Source organism: Abramis brama (assembly GCF_963993115.1).
Source record: "Abramis brama genome assembly, chromosome: 19".
Classification (NCBI taxonomy): domain Eukaryota; kingdom Metazoa; phylum Chordata; class Actinopteri; order Cypriniformes; family Leuciscidae; genus Abramis; species Abramis brama.
Window position 1 is genome coordinate 13,473,922 of NC_139981.1, and position 19,897 is coordinate 13,493,818.

At 37.1% G+C, this 19,897-nt stretch overlaps 1 protein-coding gene across 1 annotated transcript; it reads right to left on the reverse strand.

Moving 5' to 3' along the window:
• Positions 1-9,031: 9,031 nt before the first annotated feature.
• Positions 9,032-19,833, reverse strand: erlin1 (ER lipid raft associated 1). Its single transcript, XM_084092226.1, has 12 exons — positions 19,651-19,833; positions 18,588-18,715; positions 17,601-17,682; positions 17,358-17,404; positions 17,177-17,238; positions 16,616-16,741; positions 16,396-16,469; positions 16,252-16,310; positions 13,364-13,455; positions 13,187-13,276; positions 13,026-13,105; positions 9,032-11,560 (listed from the first exon to the last, which is right to left on the reverse strand). Exons 2-12 carry the CDS (start codon positions 18,698-18,700, stop codon positions 11,336-11,338), a joined length of 1,050 nt encoding a protein of 349 aa, XP_083948352.1. The 5' UTR covers positions 18,701-18,715; positions 19,651-19,833; the 3' UTR covers positions 9,032-11,335.
• Positions 19,834-19,897: the final 64 nt, after the last annotated feature.

Sequence of the window (19,897 nt, forward strand, 5' to 3'; positions counted from 1 at the left end):
ATATCCTCCTTTGACACATAGACTGCAGGCAAACATTGATTCTTAACTTATACAGTGAGGAAAATAAGTATTTGAACACCCTGCTATTTTGCAAGTTCTCCCACTTAGAAATCATGGAGGGGTCTGAAATTGTCATCGTAGGTGCATGTCCACTGTGAGAGACATAATCTAAAAAAAAAAAATCCAGAAATCACAATGTATGATTTTTTAACTATTTATTTGTATGATACAGCTGCAAATAAGTATTTGAACACCTGAGAAAATCAATGTTAATATTTGGTACAGTAGCCTTTGTTTGCAATTACAGAGGTCAAACGTTTCCTGTAGTTTTTCACCAGGTTTGCACACACTGCAGGAGGGATTTTGGCCCACTCCTCCACACAGATCTTCTCTAGATCAGTCAGGTTTCTGGGCTGTCGCTGAGAAACACAGAGTTTGAGCTCCCTCCAAAGATTCTCTATTGGGTTTAGGTCTGGAGACTGGCTAGGCCACGCCAGAACCTTGATATGCTTCTTACAGAGCCACTCCTTGGTTATCCTGGCTGTGTGCTTCGGGTGTCATGTTGGAAGACCCAGCCTCGACCCATCTTCAATGCTCTAACTGAGGGAAGGAGGTTGTTCCCCAAAATCTCGCAATACATGGCCCCGGTCATCCTCTCCTTAATACAGTGCAGTCGCCCTGTCCCATGTGCAGAAAAACACCCCCAAAACATGATGCTACCACCCCCATGCTTCACAGTAGGGATGGTGTTCTTGGGATGGTACTCATCATTCTTCTTCCTCCAAACACGTTTAGTGGAATTATGACCAAAAAGTTCTATTTTGGTCTCATCTGACCACATGACTTTCTCCCATGACTCCTCTGGATCATCCAAATGGTCATTGGCAAACTTAAGACGGGCCTTGACATGTGCTGGTTTAAGCAGGGGAACCTTCCGTGCCATGCATGATTTCAAACCATGACGTCTTAGTGTATTACCAACAGTAACCTTGGAAACGGTGGTCCCAGCTCTTTTCAGGTCATTGACCAGCTCCTCCCGTGTAGTTCTGGGCTGATTTCTCACCTTTCTTAGGATCATTGAGACCCCACGAGGTGAGATCTTGCATGGAGCCCCAGTCCGAGGGAGATTGACAGTCATGTTTAGCTTCTTCCATTTTCTAATGATTGCTCCAACAGTGGACCTTTTTTCACCAAGCTGCTTGGCAATTTCCCCGTAGCCCTTTCCAGCCTTGTGGAGGTGTACAATTTTGTCTATAGTGTCTTTGGACAGCTCTTTGGTCTTGGCCATGTTAGTAGTTGGATTCTTACTGATTGTATGGGGTGGACAGGCGTCTTTATGCAGCTAACGACCTCAAACAGGTGCATCTAATTTAGGATAATAAATGGAGTGGAGGTGGACATTTTAAAGGCAGACTAATAGGTCTTTGAGGGTCAGAATTCTAGCTGATAGACAGGTGTTCAAATACTTATTTGCAGCTGTATCATACAAATAAATAGTTAAAAAATCATATATTGTGATTTCTGATTTTTTTTTTTAGATTATGTCTCTCACAGTGGGCATGCACCTACGATGACAATTTCAGACCCCTCCATGATTTCCAAGTGGGAGAACTTGCAAAATAGCAGGGTGTTCAAATACTTATTTTCCTCACTGTATATAGGCCTATTTATGTTTATTATTATTATTATTATGCATTCGTAAAGTGGCATTATAGGCTGTGAAGAAGGCTCGTCAGCATGCCACAGTTGCCCATACAGGTGTTAGCAGTCATTGATCAACTTCCCTCCATGAGTCTATCCAGTGAGTGAAAAGTTATCAACACATCACATTCTGTTTCCCTGGGGGGCCATCAACAGCTCCCTCGTTTCACCACAGGCTATTCTTTATCATAAAGTTATCAGATCATGGGAGACCTGTAATTTGGGGGGGGGGGTTTCTTTCAACAATGTAGATTTGGCTCCAGCAGAGTTGCAGCCACTCATCCTCTCTCTGCTCTTTTTGGCTCCAGGAGTTCACAAAATCCTTTTAAAACAGTATTTGCAATCACTTTGTGTCTCTCTCATGAGGCATGTGTTTATACTAACATCAACCCCATGTGGAAACCTCAGACCAAATGTAAACAGTTCTGCAGCAAAGTTGAGAGTGGAAAAAAGCTTTATGGCTATATGTAAGAGATCATTATGAATTACAAATACGTTCTTATAATTGAGTGAATATTGCTGGATATATCCTGAAAAAGATATGTTTCATATAAGAAGCTGATACTTTGTGCCATAAAGTTCTCATAGCTCCCTGGTGACTCAAGCTGAGCTCTCAGAGAGAGACCGGCGGAATTTGGGGGTTGGATCTTTGGGTGGTAAAGCAGCATTAAAGCTCTCTGAGTCACACTGAATTACAGTCAAATGCATGCCTGAGCCCCTCAGCAAACGGTATATGAAGACAGCACACTGTGAGAACGTCTGGAACGGGAGTTGTTCTCATAAAGAGAGAATGAGAGTGATACTCCCTCTAGTCTATTACAATGTCTCATTTTTAAGACCATTTACAAAAGGACAGAGTATAAAAGAGTCCAATACAATAGAGGAAAAGCAAAATAAAGTACTGCACATACTCTCCTTCAGAGAGCTTTTTCAGGAGTGTTCAAATTTAAGAGCTTACTCTTCCACTAGCATTTTTGGTCAGTTTCAAGTGAGCATGTTTAGTGCTTGCACTTCAGAGAATCTTGTCTTCAAATGTTTAATTGTCATGATGTTTTTTTCACAACTAGTTTTATATGTCAGGTTTCGCAATGTATGTTTTTCCAGTTTCCATTATAATTCTGAATATTCCATGTTCAGTACATGTTGGGCTCAATCAACAGCAACTGTGGCATAATGTTGATTACCACAAAAATGTAATCTTTGTAACTTTTTCTTAAAAAAATAAATATTCACAAAAAAAAGTGAAAATCCAAGTTATGGTGAGGCAATGTAAGTAATCAGTTTGCAGAGGTAAAAGGCATTAATGTGAAGGTTATAATTGTATAAAAGCACATTAATTCTTCCCTTAAAACTGTTTGAGATCTAAGGTTTTTTAAATCAAAGTTTTTTGCAGAATTACAGGGTTTAGGCCGTTATGTTATCATGGCAAAGAACTTTTAAAACTATATATGACTTTATGCAAAAAAGTTGGTAATCGAAAACTAAAACCATGTTAACAGGCATATTGTTTATTGTTGTATAGCTAGAAACAGTGAGTATTTTAACGTTTCCATTCACTACTATGGTTTGCCTCTCTTTAGCCCAGATTTTTTAAGTTATGAGGAACAAATCAAAAATGAATTTTTGTGCTAATTAAAATGATGCCACAAATGCTGTCTATTGAACTCAGAATATTCATTAGAGCAATGATAATGGTAGGCCTGCAATCCTTTTACTGAAGGTTCCTGTAATTCTCAAACTGAAAGTCCTCACCACTGTGCTGTATAGGGTTGAACTGCTGAGACATTCAACCCAAGCATTCATTATGACAATTTATCAACATTTGGAAGGTTAAGATCATCAGGTAAAGAAGTGTAAAATGACATGACAATAGTGTTGTTTTGTTTTGCACACAGTGAAAACAAACAAAACTCAAGGCGTGACACTGCATAGTAAATTCATTAAAATCTGATGGTACAATTCCAGTGACAGAGTTCAGATGTAAGGGATAGCCTTGATTCCTATCCCAGTCATCTGTTTCTGTTCAGACTAAGACATGACTGTCTGAAGCGTTCCTTTCTTTTATGTTGTTTAAATGACTCTTGGAAGATTAATGAGGGAGGATTTTGAAATGCAATGAAAACCACATGGTAATCAAACTGACTGAAAAACATTTAAAACATTCTGTAAATAAAAATGTCTTTTTATACCAGGTAATTGGTATGTTTATTGTGTTTTCCTCCTATTCACTTCTTTTCTCAAAGGATGACTGAAGATGGGAAAGAGATCCACAAACATAGTTTGGGATTGATTTTTTGCATGGATGTTTCCTTAATGTCCCTGCTGTACATAACTGCAGATGTTCACATAACAGAATCTGTGTGCTCTGTTGAACTTTTTGTCTGAGTAATCTGGAAACAAGCTGTCTGCTGTCATCAGAGACATGATCCGTCAATGAAGATCTATTAGTCTAAATGAGATACATCCTGGACAATACATAAAGACAAATACTTTACTGATTATCGTTCTAGTCATGACAATTCCAGCATTGAAAATGGCTTAATTTAAGTTTCATTACACTTAAAAGCCTTTCAAATTTTGCAAATCTTGAAATGAACCAGTTCAGGAGTTAACTGATGACAAGTATGGGAAAAATCTTGGAGTGTAAAACAAAGTCAGCGATAAACTCAGGTGTTATCAGGGAGAGATGCTAACCCTGTGACACACCCAGGGGTAAAAGGAGACCTCAAAGCATTGCTTTCAAATCTCACAACCTTAAAAACAGACCTGCACTGAGTCATGATGATTAAGTGGATGTGCAAGCAGCAAGATAACTGTTCTTCCCTTGCCAAGATAAGAGAACCACACACATAATGCACATTAACATCCGCCAAAACACTAGATGCAAGCAAAAAAAAAAAAAAAAACACACAAGTGGGTTTTTATATTTTATGGGGACAATTCATAGGCATTATGATTTTTATACTGTGTAAACTGTATATTCTATCCCCTAACCAATTTTACAATTTCAAAACAAAAAAAACCCCACTATGATTTATAAGCTGTTTTTCTCATGGGGACTTTCAGACAGATTTCATATATTGCCCTCATGACATTTTGTCCCCATAATGTAGGGCACACCTGACCTGAACCACACACACTATACTGTTCCGGGCCATGTTTTTGAAAAGTTTCTTATGCTCATGCAACAAGGCTAATTTATTTAAGCAGGAATACAGTGAAACTATAATATTGTAAAATATTATTAAAATTTTAAATAACTGTTTTCCATTTTAATGTTTTAGTGTAATTTATTACTGTGATGGCTGTGAAAGCTTAGTCATTACCCCAGTCTTCAGTGTAACATGATCCTTCTGAAGTCTATATTAGCTATTTTGAGAAACACTCCTGATTCATATAACTTGAACTGTAATGGGATTGTATTGCTTTTCTTATGATGGATCCATAGGCCTTTAACTTTTTTAATAAAATAACAAACATTATTGAATTAAAAAACAAAAATTGTTTTTTGATTTCATGCTTTGTTTATAATGAGGAGGTCGTTTTAAGCCTTGAAACTTGTACGTTTTTTTTAATGTTCTTATGTCAAATGTTTGAGTAAATTTTGTTTTTTCAGGTCATCCCTATAAGAAAAATCGTACTGACCCCAAACTTTGGAACGTTAGTGTGTGTGTATAGGCCTAATGCAAAATTCTGTTTCACAACCAGTATAGCCTAAGTATGTGCTGTATCTATTCAGTTAAAACTACAACGTCATGTGTCACAAAATCAGATTTGGGCATGTAGAAATCCCCTTAGATTGGTCTGCATTATTGTGCTAATCAGAGCTGGTTGAGAGAAGCCAGGCTTATCATCTATCATGTCCTTACAGAAGCTGCCCCATGACTCCCTGGTAAATTATGGCAGCGCTTCAGGGGACGGTGCAGGGCGATGAGCCAGACTTAACACAGAACACAATTGTTCAGGCTGTTGCCAGTAATTCATAAATCTCATCATGGTTGTCATAGGAACATGACATGGGAACATGGTGTCTCTTACGCCATAGTCCCTCCAACCAACTACAAAACCTGGGCACTGCCCTTCCTGCAATGGTTGTAGGCAGGCCACAGATTTGCCATCAGTTCTAAAGAAAAATAAAATAATAATCTACTAGCATGTGTCCTGCTTGGATGATGGCTTTTCTTTTAAGATAAATAAAAATATATATGTTTGTGGATATTTCTTGTTCTAGTGCACGTGTTGCTTTTTTTCATTCCATGCCAATGAACAACGGAAAGAAAAGTTGGCCACCATCCCTGTGCTGAGTAAGACTGTGCAAGTGATGTATCCTGTATAAGTCATTTGGGAGTCATTGAATTCTTGCTCTCCAGAGAACTTGTTTTAACATGAATTCAGAGTCAGTTCTGTTTAGTTAATAAAAAAATTCTTTAAATCAAATGGCTTAAGGATTATTAATGGAATCTGCAATAAAGTTGGCCTGACAAAACAACCACAACATAAGACTATTTAGGCTGCATCCAAAATCGCATACTTTCCTACTATATAGTAGGCGGAAAACAGTGTGACAAAAAAATATGTCCGAATTCACAGTACACATTAGAGAGTAGGCAAAAAGTGCCCGGATGACCTACTTCTTCCGGCGAGATTCTGAAGATCCCAGGGCCACGGGATATGATTTGTGAATGGCAGTGACGCGACCAAATTCCCTTTCAAGGACGCGATGCCACCTATGGATGCAACTGACGCTGGTAGGTCACGTGATGAGGGCAACGTGGCAAAAGTAGTACTTCCTGATTACATTCATTAGCTACTACACACATTAATACTATATATAACTTTACTTTTTTTTTGCAGTCGTGAAGTAATTTCTCATTCAAAATAAGTATTCACTCGAGACAATTTGCGGTTTCTGACGCTGCCTTGGTCTCTTCACCTCAAAGTTAGCTTAGGTGGAGCCACTTCCTTTATATCATTGATGAGTAGTGCAGGAAGGAAATATGTGGTGCACCCTGGACACAGTGCATTTTTAACAAGCACATTTTAACTTAACATACAGATTCATCTTCTAAATGAGACACTTTAATTCAAATTAATTTTGATCCAATCTAAAAGTCTAAATGACTAATTTCTAATTAGAAACTAATGTCACTCTTATTGACCATCAGGAACAGGAAACGTTCCGTCTGGGGATTGAGTCAGCCTGGGGACCTGATCTAAATGGTTGATATTTACTCAGGAGGTCCTGGGGAGCTCAAGCTTCTGTTCTCCCTTTAAGGTCAGCTGGAGACAGACCTTTTTGCCCACTTCCTTGAGTGACTATTTCCTTCCTTTGTCCTTCTTCTACTCATGCACTGTTAGTGAGTCTGAGTCCTGCATCAAAAAAGTTCAAGCTGGCTCATTTGTTACTTGGAGATGACACTTCGTGACATTTCCTGTATTTGGACAAATACCACTGACTGAGACATTCTGGGTTTATTTGCTAATTAAGCAAACACAAATATATGAGCCATAACTGCCTGCTGTGATTGTTCATCAAGTGGTTGAGTTATTTTTAAGATAATAACTGTATCAGATTATTCCCAAAACAGAGTTAGAAAAACATGAAAAAGTTGTTGTAAGATTGAAAACATAGGCCTACTCGTTAAATTTCGAGAAAAAAAGTCGAAATACAATCTTGAGAATAAACTCATTAAATATCGAGAATAAAGTCGTTGTGTTTCGAGAAAAAACTCGTTAAATTTCGAGAAAAAAGTCGAAATACAATCTTGAGAGTAAACTCATTACATTTCGAGAATAAAGTCGTTGTGTTTCGAGAAAAAACTCCTTAAATTTCGAGAAAAAAAAACTCGAAATACAATCTTGAGAATAAACTCATTAAATTTTGAGAATAAAGTCGTTGTGTTTCGAGAAAAAACTCGTTAAATTTCGAGAAAAAAGTCGAAGTAATCGTGAGAATAAACTCGTTAAATTTCGAGAATATAGTCGTTGTGTTTCGAGAAAAAAAGTCGAAATGAAATGTAGTAGAGAATAACGCATTTGATCAGTGTTCATTGCATAGCCTACTGATAGAGGACATGGCAGAGTTGGATAGTCAAGCTATATTTTAGACTTTCTTTCAGTAACAAAGAATAGAACATTCTTAGGTCTAGGTCGGCTAGGTCTTTTTAGAAGAAAAAATCAGTCCAATTTGCGCGATGTAGCCTACTCGCTTTTGTCCAACATGAAATTCATCGAGGTTTCGTGGTTTCCCAGGATACCAACTCAGTGTACCAACTTATTAAACTTGATCCTCAAGGTGTGGAATTTCGACGAAGAGACGCTTGAGAAGACGCCACTTGCTCTGGCCCAAATGCACTCTGGCATATGGACAGCTATGATAAATTAAAACCGTACGGCATTGCCATTAATATAGATGGTTACAGTCGTTACATGGAGGCGTACACAACCAACAACGATTAATAATGCGTCTTATGGTATCCAGGGAAACCACGAAACCTTAATGAGGTTGATATCAGTAGGCTATGCAATGAACACTGATCGAATGCGTTATTCTCTACATTTCATTTCGACTTTTTTTCTCGAAACACAATGACTTTATTTTCGAAATTTAATGAGTTTATTCTCACGATTACTTCGACTTTTTTCTCGAAATTTAACTAGTTTTTTTCTCGAAACACGACTTTATTCTTGAAATTTAATGTTTATTCTCGAAACACAACGACTTTATTCTCGAAATGTAATGAGTTTATTCTCAAGATTGTATTTCGACTTTTTTCTCGAAATTTAACGAGTTTTTTCTCGAAACACAACGACTTTATTCTCGAAATGTAATGATTTATTCTCAAGATTGTATTTCGACTTTTTTTTCTCGAAATTTAACGAGTTTAATCTCGCATTATAATGACTTTAATCTCGAGATGTTTTTATTTTTTTATTATTGCCTGGCCCTAATCCTCTTCCGTACTCTTCCGTAAAAACAAGAGTAATGACTTTTAAATGTCAACATTTTTTTTTTTTTTTTTATTAGGTTACACACCTAACTCTACATATCAGATAAATACCATATGAAACTTCGCATCTGAAGACCAGAATATTAGAGTGAGAGATCTTTTCACTTAAGCAACCATGAAACACCTTGACATCACAGTGGGAAGTTTTGCATGCACTTACATTTTAGAATTAAGTTCTTTCATACGCAAGAACTATTTCCTTTTCCTCTTTATTTCTCTAAAAAGTGTTGCACAACACTTCCTTAGTAGGACATGATGTACTCTTCCTTAATGTGCAAGGCAAGAATATGAACACATAATTGCAACACCAAGAAAAGTCATTTCATGGTATCAAAATAGGTTTTATTTCACAGAATTAAACATTGTCAAAATTTTATAAATTTTGCATATAAATGTTTTAAAATTAGGATCTTAAATTCTGCTGACATAAAAAAAAAGTGACATTCACAGAGTTGGTTTTATTCCAGGGCAGTCAAGTTCTGTCCTCTCTCATTTAATCAACCATAAGAATCACAGGGATCATATGGCCAGAAAAATCATGAGACAGTTAATCTTACACCTTGAAGGAAAACATTGAATGAAAAGTCAATTTAAGAGGAAAATGGGAGAAGCCACTGTTTGTAGATGTAAAAGGAACATTCAAACTAAACATATTGAATGTTTGTCTCTTTAATCGATAAGTATGGAGAGGATGGAAAAATGATGTGCTGTGTGACAGATTCACACAGACAACATGACCCTACATCTGTTTGTGAAGTGGTCAGAGTTTAAATGTAAGATACCAAAAAAGCTGGTCATTCAAGTTAGCACACAGGTCTCTTTTCCTGAGAGATAGCACTAGTAGACACTATTCAAAACCTAGTTTGGATGGTTTGATTTAATGAATTGTTAATATTGGCATATGAAAACAACTTAGGCAGACTTTTAAGAGAAGCATTGCCACATTTTTGGAGTCATTTAACTCTTTGTTGTCCAGTCTTTAGATTCCTGAAGATCACTGGCTTCCTCTAGTGGTGAAATTCTGATGAAGCTTTTGAGGCTTCAGGGCAACTCCAGTGAAAAACATCACCTGGCTCCCAAAATGCATTAATATGTTGTTACAATGTCTGATCATTAATGCATATTCATCCAGCATAATGCTAAATTTCTTTGATAGTGCCTAATAATACTGCAGCCCTTATTGTAACTGAATTCCCTTTGAAATAAACTCCTTCCAGTAATGACAAAACGAGCAAGCTCAACTAAAGGCATAAAGGCATTTTCAGTCATAAAGGAACCGACTATAACCAAACAGCTGTTCATCTCATAGCTTTTCAAAGGCAGGAGCCCCGGAACAAAACATTAACATCTTATGAAACCCATGCTCAGTGTCACCCTTTCTATAAACCAACAATTCAACATCATCCACAGAGCACCCACAAACGCTACACAATACTATACCAAACCCACTATTTCTGACATTACATGAAATTTAATTCACACCAAGTATTCAGGTCTCAAGCTCATAGAAAAAGTCTTCATAAAGATCAACAAAAATCAAGCAGGGATAATTTTAAAACAAGATCAATCTTACATACACATGTAAAAGCCACTGATCTCTGCAGCTGTAGCTGAACTAAATTAAGATTTGAACTATAATGAAGTTAGTGACAATGAAAATGAGGACTTTTCTAAAGGGGTAGATCACCAAATAAAATTTACATTCTGTTATTTACTCATCCTCACGTCATCCTAAACCAGTTGGACTTTATTTCTTCGGTGGAACACAAAAGAGATATTCTAAAAGATTGTTTAAAACTGTTTTTGTCCATACAATGAAAGTCAATGGGGTCCAAGTAAGGTACAATATTGGACCTCAACAACATTCACTGTATGGGCAAAAAAAGAAAGAAAGAAAAACACCTTTTATTATTATTTTAATTTTTTTAATATCCTCGTTCCACATAAGATGGTCTTACAAGTTTGGAACGATGCGAGGGTGACCAAATGATGACAGAATATACATTTTAGAGTTAAGTGTCTCTCAAATATATATTAAAGAAAAGATGACAAATGTTGGCTACAAAATGAGTCCCATCATATTGTAGCTAATAAAGCCACTGCCTTTGATCTCAATTAGTGTGATGCCTTATAATTCCAGTTATGTTAAAGACAACACATAAAGGTAAACCTCGAAATGTTCACATACTTCACATAGTTGCATCTGCATCTAAAAAATAATTAGCATGAATTTGTAAAAGAGAATCAAAAGTTGAGAGCAAAAAAAGGGAAAAAGCATGCTGATGTGAGTTAGGGACATTGGAGGGATTTTGTTTATATTTGAATCGCAACAATCCAACCTGGCAATATTCAGTAGCACAGTTCTTAGACATTTCTTTTTAGTTCTCAATCGACTGCTGGAAAACCACAGGCTCTGTGTGACAGTCTCTTCAGCTTACTGACTCACAGCACAGCTAGCCAAGCACCCAACCCCACTGCAGTAGAAGAGTGGAAAGCATCCATGTCAGCATGCTTCACAAGCACCCATGCCCCAGAGAGAGAGAGAGAGAGAGAGAGAGAGAGAGAGAGAGAGAGAGAGAGAGAGAAATTGCAGAGGAAGAGGGGGTGGACAGCTCTCAGGCCCCTCAGTGGCCTTCTGTGGCTTTGGGCTTGGACGCTTTCTTAAGACTCTCTTTCATACTCAAGGACTCCAGCTGCTCCATCAAATCTGCCGCACCCTGGCCCACGGCTGGACGGGAGGCACTGTTGTCTACAAACATGTTTGGGATTTCCTGACCGAAGTAGATTTTGCTGTTTGAGGCTATGGCCTGATATTTCATCAGTTCCAGGTACTCTGGTGTAAGCTTCAGCTGTGGAGGAGGGAGACAGTAGTCTGATAAATGATCTGAGCATTTCCTGTGGAATCAACTGTACTGAAGGAATGCGTGAATGTGCCTCCATGTGTTCAGAGTGGACACTACTAGCACCAATATGAATCAGCTACAGCCTCCATGTGCTCTCTTAATATAGCTAGATTGAAGGATATCTGAGCTCTGTATAAAGCTGAAAAAGAGTGAAATTCCTTCATGCAATCTACTTTATTAAGTCTTTTTGCCTTCTCGTTGATGTAATTAACAGATTAGATTGATAGTTTACTCACTAAAAGTGAACAAACTTACTGTTACACCAGTCTGTGATTTAAACCTACATGTTAAAGAGTAACACTTTACAATAAGGTAAACTAACAGGGAGCAATTCATTTTTACACCATTTATTAATTTCTGTTAATGTTAGTTAATAAAAATATATGTTAATACACAGTGCATTAACTAATGTTATTACACGGCTATGTGGAATACTTGACTCTATTCCCCGATAACAACCGCTAAAAACTGATAACACAGGCTATTGTCACTGAAGACGGGGAGTTTACACTTACTGGGAAAGATTTTTCCTCGTGGAAGTTTTACATTTGGTGAGCTATTAAAATATTAAAACTCAAATCAATATTTTGTGTACAGGTATTTAATTAGTATCATCCGGTATCACAGACTCACTCTCTCTTGTTTCATACAAATGCAGCTGTAATGAAAATAAGATAACGATTTTAAATTAGTTTCATCTCAAATCAATATATATTATACCCATAGTTATCTATGTGAAACACTGTGTAATAAGAGGTATGACCTTACCGAATCCCTTAAATGTCCGTCTAGTTTGAACTCTGCTCTTGCTCTCTCTGCGGAAGCTTTGCATTTAAAGAGCTAATAAAATATTTTTAAATTTTCAATATTTCATGTCTAATTACTTACTTATGTGGCAATAAGCTGTGTAATAAGTGGGATAATGTACATCCACAGAATAATGTTGTTATCACAGAATAAACCCCTTCAGAGTCATGCAAGTCCTAATCACCCTGTCAGGGTTTATTTTGCGATAACAACCAGCTGGATGTACATCATTATCACTTACTTAACTTTTGATTTTAAAAATGTATTAGTAAATGTAACAATTAACTAATTTAGTTTAATAAAAATAAATATTCCTAATTAATTTTAGTTAATTTTGTTAACAAATTAAACCTTATTGTAAAGTGTTACAGATTAAACACTGTGTAAATACACTTAATACAAACACTTAAAACAAATTTAAAGCTAATAAACGAGATCTTCCAAGGAATTCTTGAAATAATTATGACAATAAAGTACTGAATGTTCACGTGTAAAGGGCACCAATTTCACATTTTCTTAAATAAATTAAATGGTAAAAAAAAAAAATACATTGAGCAACACACAAAAATGTAACAAAAGAATAGAAAAAAAAGTGTTTTTTTACCCTGTTGGCTTCAGCAAATTTTTCAGCAGTGTAATATTCTGCATCCGCTCTTGCCTTCTCTCTTGCCAGAAAAGCAGCATCTGTTACAATAAAAAAAAGGGTCTGATGAGCAACATACTCTGTGTGACATGCTGTGAAAATGCTCTGTAGATAAACCAGACCTTCAATTTCAGAGATCTTTTTCTCTGTTTCCTTCTCCATCACTTTTTGCTGGAAGTGAATCCCTGCCACTTGAGCCATTTTCTCAGCCTCTGTAATGAGAGCAACACACAAGATGAATGAGGGCAGAACCCTGATCCTGTACACGATCAGCATTATATTTGTAAGTTTGGACTCACCTATGATGGCCTTCTTTCTCTCAGTTTCAGCCTCTTTCTCCACAACTTTCTGCGTCTGAACGGTGATAAGCAGCCTTGTCTTCTCTGCTTCCCTGCAGATCATAAAAGACAGAGAAAACAAATTTGTAATAATAGATACATGCATTCAAGGACAATACATCAAGATGCCTGATGATTTTCAGTACACTACCGATCAAAAGTTTGGGATCAGTAAGATTTATTTTGAAAGAAATCAATACTTTCATTCAGCGAGGAGGATGCATTAAATTGATTTAAATATTATGAAGGTTTCCTGCTGCTCTTTTGAAATTTCTATTAATCAAAGAATACTACAAAAAGATTTATCACACGTTTCCACAAAAATATTAGGCAACAATGTTTTAAACATTGCTAATAATAAATGTTTCTTGAGCACCAAATCAGAATGTTAGAATGATTGATCATGTGACGCTGGAGTAATGATGCTGAAAATTCAGCTGTGCCATCACAGGAATGAATTGCATTTTAAAATATATTAAAATAGAAAAGTTATTTTAAATTGTAATAATATTTCACAATATTACAGTTTTTTTTTTTTATATAAAATAAATGCAGCTTTGGTAAGCATAAAAGCAATTTTTTTTTAAATCTTAAAGACCCTAAAAGTTTGAACGGTAAATCTCAATAAATCCTCTTTAATTCTTTCCCCGCCATTGACGGAAATTTCCATCATTTGTGAGAAAACACTTTCCCGCCTTTGACAGAATTTCCGGCTTTCCGTGTTTTCACTATTATAGGGTAGGGGGCGCTATGGTAGCCTGGTTCTACCAGACTCTCGTACATTTCATTTGTACAGAGAGTCTGGCCTCTCTCCATTGACAAGCGTTAACTTCCTTGTAGGCGGGTATTCTGTTTAAGTTTAAAACTATTGGATCTGACCAGAGTCACTCTGGATCTGCCATAACCAATCGCTAACTTTTGGTCGTGACGTATGTCAACTCAAACTAGCGCACGATCTCAACGTCATCGTTCTCAGCCACTCCCTCTGTTCGCTGATTGGACCGGTTAAAAATTGATCGGAGAAAACCAAAGAATACACCACAATCCCAGACGGAGTTACTGAAGGAAAATGAAATTGAGCGGAAGTACGCAGGAGGGCGGAGCCAGGCTAGCGCTATGGCACATCTTCTGAAAGAGTACTGAATCTCCATATCAAAACACATGCAAAAATGATGCAGAAACAAGTGAAATCATATGCATATGTAAAATAACGCGATCATCAACATTAAACAGCCTAATGTTACTGAATGAAATGTTGACCTAGGACGAGCTATAGGACCAGGGCTGCCAACTTCTGAGTTTAGTTTGGAGTGAGAATTATGGAAGGGGGAGGGGGCGAGAGGGGGGTGAGGGGGGGGGGGGGGGGGGATTGGGGGGGATCTTAAAAAACAACTTGCATTACAATAGGTGTAATTGTGATTGTCAAAACATTTGGTAACTAAACAGAATTTTATTAAGTTTAGTGACAACGTTACAATGTTTACATGGTACAATGACTGGTAGGCTACTGTTTTTATTATTGCTTAGCACAATTTTCACGGTTTCAATTCAATTCTTGGGATTTGATTTCAATCTCGATTCAATATTGATTCATTTGGATAAATATTAGGTAGGCTACAGTAGATAGCCTACATGTTAATTTTTCTCAAGAAAAAATATATCTCACATAATGCTGTAAACATACAGAGAGCCCTATCAGCTGGTATTATTAAAGGTTAAAAATAACAAATTAAATTAAGTATAATGCGGTTTTCACTGTAATAACAATTATTTAATGACACAAATATAATAAATATGTAATATGTGACCCTGGACCACAAAACCAGTCACATGGGTTAATTTTAAAAAAAAAAATTTAATTCTCAATTTTTAAAAATTGAGATCTATACATCATCTGAAATCTGAATAAATAAGCTTTCCACTGATGTATGGTTTGTTAGGACAGGACAGAGATACAACTATTTGAAAATCTGGAATTTGAGGGTGCAAAAAAATTGAGAAAAATCACTTTTTTATGTCCGCGATGTATTTATGTTCGCGATTGTGCTGCATCCACTCACAAAAATAAATGTTTTATATATTTACGGTAGGAAATTTACAAAATATCTTCATGGAACATGATCTTTACTTAATATCCTAATGATTTTTGGCATAAAAGAAAAATCGGGGGGAAAAAAAACATAATTTTGACCCATACAATGTATTGTTGGCTATTGCCACAAATATACCCGTGCGACTTGTGACTGGTTTTGTGATCCAGGGTCACATATAGTGCACATATTTAGCAAAATACTCGTCTCTATAGCTCTTTTTCTAGTCAACTAACGTGCTATGGTCATTAAATGGCTTTCCTGAGGTAAATGTAACGTTCTGTGCCATAATTGTTCTCCTGCTGTAGGGGTGTTGATGGACTCAACTCTATGTTTGATCATCGTTCTGAATCCAATCTCTATGTAGTCTTTGACAAAATGTGATTTTCTCAGCTTTTTGCTCAAAATGTTGCTTTTTTATGAAACTTTCCACATTTAAGTGTTGATAAAAAAAAATGCATGAAGCTAGAATAAAATGTTGTTGTTTTTTTATAAAGCAGAGGGTCTGTTCTTTCTTTTGATATATTGCATATGTTCAGGTATTCATACAACAAAATATTCTATGAAAATTTTGTGAAAATGATCAAAAACGCTGGCAAATATTAAAGAGTTCAAATCTACCAGAGTAAAAGCGTGCAAAACAGCACTACTATCATTTTAAAAGCACACAATATGGAGATACCTTAAATCACATCCAATCAAACTGCAGAGAATAATATAAGAAATATAAAAATTAAAAATAAATAAATATTCACTCACATTAGCTCATAGTTTCTTCTGATTGCCTCTGGAATTTTAGGTTTGGTGACTCGCACAGCCTGCAATATATCATGTAAGTGTGTAATTCTGCTGAAGTCAAAGCTGAAACCTCAGAGAAAAGAAACAGTGGATTAAAAATCATACCTGAATAGTGAGACCAGGAGCCATAGCATTCAAGTCCTTCTGCAGTGCAGTCTTTAAGTTCTCATCAATTATGTCTGTCAAACAAAAACGATACAAATGCAAGTCTCTGACAAAGACGAAACTTATGACACAGCAGAAACGTCAGTGCTCATATAAACAACTAAAAGTTCACAGTATACTTGATAGAATAAACTGTTTGACATAAGTGACTCACACTCACCGAACAGCTCTATGTAGACTTCCTGTAGTGTGTGCACACTGCAGAACTGGTTTAACTCATGGTGAATTTTGTTGAAGATTAGCGTCTTGTCATAGTCTGCAGTGTAGTTCTTCACTATCTCCAGCACTGTGAAGAAAACGAACAAGAGCATTATTTCTGTCTTTCACAGAAGAAAGTAATACAGGTTTGAAAGAGGATTGAGGGTGAGTAAATGATGAGAGATTTTGTTTTAATTTTTGGGTGAACTCTCTCTTTTAAGTCGTCATGAAATCAAAATTGACCCTATTTACTTTGCTAGTGCACATTACTAGTCTTGTGGTGAACAATTCATCCGTGCAAGTTAATACACAGAAGAAAAACTGTTTTGTCATGGTAAACTTTAATCAAAATCTGAAAATGTCCTTAACCACTCCCCTCCAACAGTCAGTGCGCTATGAGCAAGGGATGAAGAGGAGGTGCGCTAAAGTAAAACCCCGCCCTCCGTTTCACTTGGAAATACATCACAATAAGGAAGTAAAGTCGGTTGCAACTTCCGGTTCACGGGAACTTTAAGGCTCTTACCAGCTGATGGAACCAGCATGTTGACCACTTCAATTCTGTCAAAATAGATCATAACACCCCCACTGTGGAAGACAGAGAAATTATTATTTTTTATTCAAGAGCCACAGAAAATATACCACGCAAAATAAAGATGGCTATTTATTATACATTTAACAGAACATCCAACAAAAGGAAGGTTTACCTGGTTCCACAAGGCACATTTTTTATTTCATCAGTTTGCAAAGTTGTCTATAAACATGATGCAAATATGAGAGAAAAACAATTGCATTTTCAACAAAATATTCAAGAACCTCAAGAACCCACCCTTGTTACAGAAGTCAAATAAAATTATCATGATCAGCAACATTTAAATCTGTAATAAGAGCAATAATTAATTTGTTATTAGGCCCATTGTAAAAAAAGAAAAAAAAGAAGACATCTGTACCTGCACTGATCTGTAAGAAGTGATAAAAGGCAGCATTATATGGTAACCTGGGCCATTAGGAGATGTCAACAAAGCTCCTCCTCTGAAAAATAAATGGTAAAACACATGAACTAATATGAATGATAGTGAATGATAAATGTCACCAATTTCATTTGCATAGAAATAACATTACCACTGCCATTTTCATTTTTGGGTGGACTATCACTTAAAGGCATACTATGCAGTTTCCGTTTTTGTCACACAGCGACCCCTAGAGTCGCTGTGGAGTACTTGTATTTAATGTTACTGTCGTAAATACCACCCACGCTTTCTTCGTCGACTCAACCATGATTCACGTCTGAAATGCGTGCTAGTGTCTTCCATAGAGGCTGCTTCATATGTTGTTGATGTATGTGACGTCGTGCCGTAAAGCAAGTCGTGATTCTCGCGAGATTTGGCGGGGCGCCACCTCTCAAATCTGCATTGCTGGTTTTGCCAGCGGCGAAGCTGTTATATTAAGGTACAAATCTTGCATAGTGTGCCTTTAAAGTGACTTTAAGTGTCTACTTAAAGTTAAACTTTAAGTAGATATAAACTTATCACTTAAAGTGATAGTCCACCCAAAACTGAAAATTCTGTCATTGACTCATCCTCATGTCATTTCAAACCTGTTTTACTTTCATTTTTCTGTGGAGCACAAAAGAAGATATTTGGAAGAATGTTGGTAGCTAAAACGTTTCGGTGAGCATTGATTTCCATTGTATGGACAAAAAAAAAGAAAGAAATTTCTCTATATATTTGATTTTATGTTAAACAGAAAATAAGTCATACATGTTTGAAACAACATGAAGGTAAGCAATGATGACAATTTTCATTTTGAACGACTGAAACAAAGTTAACTGATCAAGCCTTTCCCCAACCTACAATTATATTACAGGTATTTTATGAATGATTAACATAAGCAGCATGAAACCCTGGATATTTCCAATGCAACTTCCTTAAACTCACCTGTAATACACAGCTAAATGTCCTTCCTCAATCTTGTGTATGGAAGAATGAAGGAGAATGGACATCACTCCAGCCATTGCTGCAAGTACTGCCCCAACATGTGCCATTGTCATTTAGCCAGCGCTCACCTGCCGAAAGACAAGTTTGTAAAAAGGAAAGCTGAGTTGATACTTAGGATAAACACTCAATTTAAGTGACAAAAGATCAGCTTATAACACAAGCTAGGGCCCTGGTTGCAAACATGTAAGTAGATCAGCCTGTGCTGCAGAACCTCCCTCCACTGAGCCGAGCCCTACCCCCTACCCCCCCCCCCCCCCCCCCCCCCCCCCCCCCCCCCCCCCCCCCCCCCCACCACACACACAAACACACACACAAACACACACACAATAATCTCTGGAGAGCTGCACAGCAAACCGAGATAACAGGTTTTCAAAGTCCATTAGACCCACACACAGCCCCCATACACGGAAGTAATGTTTCCAAATGCAAATGTGCAATACAAATATATACAAATACATTCTTATGGCCACATCGTGCATGTAATAGTGACAGTGAGAGCTGAATAACTATTTTAGGGAAACGAGTGTCAGTCATAAGGCTGTCAGTGACTAGGAATTGCAGTCTGGCTGCGTTTCAACACCTAGTGAGCTGCCTACCTAGACAGCTAGTGCAGAAGTGCAGTTTTTTGTTCGAATACGCCTATGATGGTGTCTAGGAAGGCAACTCGGTATCTTTTTAAAACATAGCGTCTCCATTACTTGTCCTGGCTACGCAGGCTAGCTGCTTCCTCAAATGAAGTGCTGACTCGCCCGTCCTACTGTACACGGCACGAACTGATATGAATGAGCGTAATCTGTCGGTTCATATGCTAAAACAACCGTTACAGTCATTCACGTGATGTAGACATTGAAGAAGTCACATCACTCACACATGACTACATTTAAGCTAACCCACGCCCACGGCTGGCTAACTAAGCTAATTATTTGAAATGCAGGCAAAACGACATTCTGTCAAGTTAAACTCCATATACGATGGGCTAATAATAGCAACAGTAATCATTTACCGATCATTCGTTTATATAATGAACGATGCTGTCCTCTCACTTTCGCAGGACATTACTTTATTACTCACGACGCCGTGTCCAACATTGTAGGTTGGAAGGTTCCCAACTGAAACGCTTTGTGAATCCGATACTGATTTCCCTTTCAAAATCGGCTTCAAGCACACCTTCAAAATAAGAGTCACCAGTACGATTTCTAGTCCGCAATAGAAAAACAGTTGAGTTAAAGGGATAGTTCAACCAAAAATGA

Excerpts from the sequence above, each read along its gene's own strand:
- erlin1 (XM_084092226.1), bottom strand. The coding sequence starts at position 18,700 with ATGACAATGGCACATGTTGGGGCAGTACTTGCAGCAATGGCTGGAGTG. Across the intron at positions 17,405-17,600 it reads CTTCTTACAGATCAGTGCAG|ACAACTTTGCAAACTGATGA; the intron begins GTACAGATGTCT and ends TCATGTTTATAG. Across the intron at positions 13,106-13,186 it reads AAAGATCTCTGAAATTGAAG|ATGCTGCTTTTCTGGCAAGA; the intron begins GTCTGGTTTATC and ends TTATTGTAACAG.